Below are 5,642 nucleotides of genomic sequence, written 5' to 3' on the forward strand. Positions count from 1 at the left end.
TCCATTAATAACCAGAATGTGGAATGTAAGAAGTGTGAATCTAGGAAAATTGGAAGTTGTCAAAAATGAAATAGAACTCATAAAGATTGATATCCTAGGCATTAGTGAGCTGAAATGGATGGGTACTGGCCATTTTAAATCAGACAGTCATATGGTCTACTATGTTGTTGTTGTTGTTAAATGCCATCGAGTTGGACCCAACTCATAGCGACCCCTCCTTGGGTTTCTGAGGCGGTATCACTACAGAAGATTGTAGATTGCCCAACCTTCCTTCCAAGGAGTGGCTGGTGGGTTTGAACCACCAGCCTTCTGGTTAGCAGTTAGATGCCATAGGCACTATACCACCAGAGCTCCTGTGTACTATGTTAGGAATGACAAATTGAAGAGTAATGACATTGCATTCATTGCCCAAAAGAATATTCAAGATCTATTCTTAAGTACAGTGCTATCAGTGTTAGGATAATATCTATATGAATACAAGGAAGACCAGTTAATATCACTGTTATTCAAATTTAGACACCAACCACTTAAGCCAAAAATGAGGAAATTGAAGAATTTTACCAACTTCTGCAGTCTGAAATTGACCAAACATGCAATCAAGATGTATTAATAGTTACTGGTAATGGGAATGCAAAAGTTGGAAACAAAGAAGAAACATCAGTAGTTGAAAATACGGCCTTGGTAAAAGAAGTGATGCCAGAGACTGCATAATAGAATTTTATAGGACCAACAACTTAGTCATTGCAGATACCTTTATTCAAAAATATAAATAGCAACTGTACATGGACCTTGGCAGATGAAATACACAGGAATCAAATTGACTTGGTCATTAAAAGACAAGAAAGGAAGAAAAGACCAAAATGGATGTCAGAAGAGACTCTGAACTTACTCTTTAATGGAGAGTAGCTAAAGTGAATGGAAGAAATGATGAAATAAAAGCTGAACAGAAGATTTCAAAGGGCAGCTCAAGAAGACAAAGTATTAAAATGTGTAAAGACCTGGAATTAGAAAACCAAAAGGGAAGAACATGCTCAGCATTTCTAAAGCTTAAAGAACTGAAGAAAAAAATTGAAGCCACAAGTTGAAAAATTGAAGCCTCCTCAGAAGGAACGTTGGACAATCTATTTCTGTAGTGATACTGTCTCAGAAACCCAAGGAGGGGTCGCTATGAGTCGGTTCCGACTCGACGGCACATAACAACAACAACAACAACATGGGCAAAATATCGAACAATGCAGGAAGCATCAAAAGAAGATGGAAGAAATACGCAGAGTCACTGTACCAAAAAGAATTGGTTGACATTCAGCCATTTCAGGAGGTAGCATATGATCAAGAATTGATGGTATTGAAGGAAGAAGTCCAAGTTGCAATGAAGGAGTGAAAAACATGGCTCCAGGAATTGATGAGATGTTTGAGATGTTTGAAGAAATAGATGCAGTGCTGAGAATGCTTACTTATTTATACCAAGAAATTTGAATGACAGCTACTTGGCCAATAGACTGAAAGACACTCATATTTGTGCTCATTTCAAAGAAAGATGATCTAACAGAATGTATAAATTATCAAACTATAGTGTTAACATCACACACAGGTAATATTTACTGATGATAATTCATAAACAGTTGTAGCAATTTATTGGCAGGGAAATTGTAGAAATTCAAGCCAGATTCAGAAGGCATGGAACAAGGAATATCATTGCTGTCAGATGGATCTTGGCTGAAAGCAAAGCATACTAAAAAGATGTTTAGCTGTGCTTTATTGACTATGCAAAGGCATTCCACTGTGTGGATCATAACAAATTGTGGATAAAGTTGCAAAACATGAGAATTCCACAACACTTAATTGTGTTCATGAAGAACCTGTACATAGACCAAGAGGCAGTTATTCCAACAGAACAAAGGGATATTGCATGGTTTAAATTCCATAAAGGTGTGTGTCAAGGTTGTATTATCTCACTTATTTTAATCAGTATGTAAGCTGAACATACAATCTAAGAAGCTGGACTATATGAAGAGGAACATGGAATCAGGATTAGAGGAGACTCATTAACAACTTGCAGTATGCACATGATACATCCTTGCTTGCTGAAAGTGGATAAGACTTGTAGGACTTACTGATGAAGCTCTAAGACTACAGCCTTTAGTATGGATTACACTTCAACATAAACAAAACAGAAATCCTCACAAGTGGACCAAATAGAGGAAAGATTGAAGTTGTTAGAGATTTCATTTTGCTTGGGCTCACAATCAATGCCCACGAAAGCAGCAGTCAAGAGATCAGATGAGGTATTTCACTGGGCAAATCTGCTGCAAAAGACCTCTTTAAAGTATTAAAGAGCAAAAATGTCACTTTGAAGACTAAAGTGTGCCTGATCCAAGCCATGGTATTTACAATAGTCTCATCTGTGTGTGAAATCTGAACGATGAATAAAGAAGACTGAAGAATTGTTGTATTTGAATTGTGTTGGTAAAGAATAATGAAAATACCATGGACTGCCAGAAGAACAAATAAATTTGTCATGAAGTACAGCTGGAATTCTTCTTTGAAGTGAGAATGGCGAGACTTCATCTCATGTGCTTTGGTCATGTCAGAAGGGACCAGTTCTTGAAGAAAGATATCCTGCTTGGTACAGTAGAGGGTTAGTGAAAAATGGGAAGACCCTCAACAAGATGGATTGATACAGTGGCTGCAACTAAGAGCTAAAGCATAGCAAAGATTGTGAGGATGGTGGAGGACTGGGCAGTGTTTTAGTCTCTGTACAGAGGGTCACTATGAATTGGAGCCTCCTCAACATCACCTAACAACAACAACAATGCTAATTTTCATAAAAGTAAAATTTAAAACTTAAGTAAGTTATAAAAATTTCATAAAACTCTAGAGATAGTGTCCAAAGTGTGAGGAGGAACTAGATAATATTTTAAGTTCAGGTTCAGTAAGCTAACTTCAATCACTGAGCCTCACTTTTTTCTTCTTTAAAATAGGCTTGCAAATTCTACCTCTTCTGCTTCCTTGAGCAGATAGGGCTGTATAGTGACAAATGCATAGATATTGGGTAGAATTATTGGATAGAAATAGTGAATTCTACTTTAACATTTACTCTGTACTCCCTTGGGGTAAGTTCATTATTTTGGACCTCAGTTTCTTCAGCTGTCAGTGGATTTTATCTTATCATCTGTATAAGACAGTACAGTGCAAGGGCTCTGCTGATACACTTAGGATTTGGAGCTTACTGCATCTTGAGTCTGGATGTTCATCACTCAGGCAGTATGTGCTTATGTGTGTGTGCTTTTTTGTGGAGTACGTGGTATACCAAGTACAGTTTCCCTTCCAACTAATGACCATGCTGTTTCTTTTCCATTTGTAGTTGTATTCCAGAGTGCCTCACTGGGCATGGACACCTTTTTCTGCATCTGGAGGAGCACAGTCGGTAGTGGACTCACCCAGTCTCGAAACTGCTGAGGACATCTCAGGGGTGTGTACACCAAGACAAGAAGGCGGCATCTGAGGGCCACAGAGCCATGCCTTTCGGTCTGAAGCTTCGCCGGACACGGCGCTACAATGTTCTCAGCAAGAACTGCTTTGTCACTCGGATCCGCCTGTTGGACAGCAATGTTATCGAGTGCACATTGTCAGTGGAAAGCACGGGTCAGGAGTGCCTGGAGGCTGTGGCTCAGAGGCTGGAGCTTCGGGAGGTACGAGTGTGTGAGTATGTGTGTGTGAGTGTCTGTGTGTGTGTGTACAATGTAGAGGGAGGGTTGTATGAGGGAGAACTTGCTGAAGGAACCAGCCATCTGTCTCTTGGCACCTGCTGTGTTTTTCAGCCCAAGGAATGCGTTTGTAAGAATCTTGTTATTCTTAGCATGGGCTTGATCTTATCAGTGGACCAGAAGACGTGCCCGATGTAGTGAGAAGTAACGATACCACTTAGAGCTTGTATTGGGTGGTGGTTTCCCTTTTGTTTCAGCTGGTGCAGAGGGTTTGGGGGGAGTTAAAACTAGAGGCTCTCCCCACCAAAGTCATTTGGTCTCTAAAATAATTGGTGAGTAGCTGGTGTTTTGGCATCTGGCTGCCTGTCAAAGATAAAACTCCCGCATACAGGATGGATGCAGCTGCTTTTTTTTGTTTCTATATTTTCCTCTTCAGAAGGAAAAACAGAGAAAAAGCATTTCAAGTGAGCATGACCAGTGATGCTTTTTGTGGGAGCTGTGAAAAGGGAGTTTTGTTCCTTTTAAAATTCCTCGTGGCACTTGCTTTTTTGTATTGTTCTGGAAACTTTTTTTGGCTTTTGGCAAACACAAGGTGAACCACTTAAGACAATCGTGTTATCATTAGAAAAGACTCTTAGGCAACATGTCCTTTATAACAAGCAAGCCTTGCATGTACTAGTCTTACAGACATTCAGGAGAAAGGACTTTGGTAAGAAATCCACACTTGTGCATTGACTTTTTGAGAGCCATGTGATAGATTGGCTAGTGGGATGTGGTGGGATGGTAGAATGGTTGCAAATACTGACATGTCTATAAACCCCCTGAGATCCATGCCATCTTGAGGGGAGGAAATGCTGTGTCCTTGTCCTAGGCCCTAGACTCCCATAAGGACAAGTGACAGCGTTTCCCAAAAAATTAGGATGACAGAGAAAATGGGGGTGGTACCTGTTGCAATTGATCACGTTAGGTGTCTTCCCCCATTCCTCATGCTTCATCCTCCTCCCACTTGCACAAAGGAGTTCTGGTTAGGAAAGGTCCTCCTCTCCCCTTGGTGTCCTCCACAGGCTGGCTGATATCCTCTAAGGGATTGTTTTACCTGGAGCACTTTTTTCTTCTATTGTTCTTTGTGTTTATACTTTGGTTTTAGTGATCAAGTCTTCCCTGAAAGTTTGTTTTTCTGTGCAGAAGACTGTCCTGCTCAACAAATACATGTAGCATGAGAGATGATGCAATAGAATCAACCTGTAAAATGTTCTGACCTTGGTTTCTGGTAGCTGTTTCTCGTTTGCTTCTAAGCAGCACATTACTCACTTGCCATTTAGTCGATTCTGACTCATGGTGACCTCATATTGTGTCAAGGTTTTCAGTGCTCCAGTTAGCTTTAACCATTTGTATCACTGAGGGACGAGCACATGCAGTTAAACACACATGTGCACGTGCGCATGGGCATAAAGGAAAATCAATATACTGTGCGTTGATTGGGTAGAGACTGGGCAAAAGTCTTCTATAAATTTTGTAATGTTGTTGTTGTTGTTGTTAAGTGCCGTCGAGTCGTTTCCGACTTATAGCGACCCCATGCATAGCAGAACGAAACACTGCCCGATCCCGCGCCAGCCCCACAATCCCTGCTATACTCGAGCCCATCATCGCAGCCACCGTAACAATCCATCTCCCTGAAGGCCTCCCCCTCTTTTGTCGACCCTCCACCCTACCAAGCATGACATCCTTCTCCAGGAAATGTCCCTTCTTACAACATGACCAAAATAGCTGAGACGAAGTCTGGCCATTCTTGCTTCCAAGAAGCATTCTGGCTGCACTTCCTCCAGGATAGATCTGTTAGTTCTTTTAGCCGTCCACGGTACTTTCAGCATTCTTCGCCAGCACCACAACTCAAAAGCATCAACTCTTCTTCGGTCTTCCCTATTCATTGTCCAG

General features: G+C 41.0%; 1 protein-coding gene across 1 annotated transcript in view; it reads left to right on the forward strand.

Annotated features, from left to right (window-relative positions):
* The first annotated feature begins 3,518 nt into the window (after window positions 1–3,518).
* Window positions 3,519–5,642, forward strand: part of PTPN14 (protein tyrosine phosphatase non-receptor type 14) — a 163,661-nt gene continuing 161,537 nt past the window's right edge. Inside the window, exon 1 of the mRNA XM_007952600.2 lies at window positions 3,519–3,692. Coding sequence (XP_007950791.1) covers window positions 3,519–3,692 — 174 coding nt within the window. The remainder of the gene's footprint in view (window positions 3,693–5,642) is intronic.

This window comes from Orycteropus afer, unplaced genomic scaffold (assembly GCF_000298275.1).
Source record: "Orycteropus afer afer isolate SDZICR_OR568_19922 unplaced genomic scaffold, OryAfe1.0 scaffold00013, whole genome shotgun sequence".
In the NCBI taxonomy this organism is placed as follows: Eukaryota; Metazoa; Chordata; class Mammalia; order Tubulidentata; family Orycteropodidae; genus Orycteropus; species Orycteropus afer.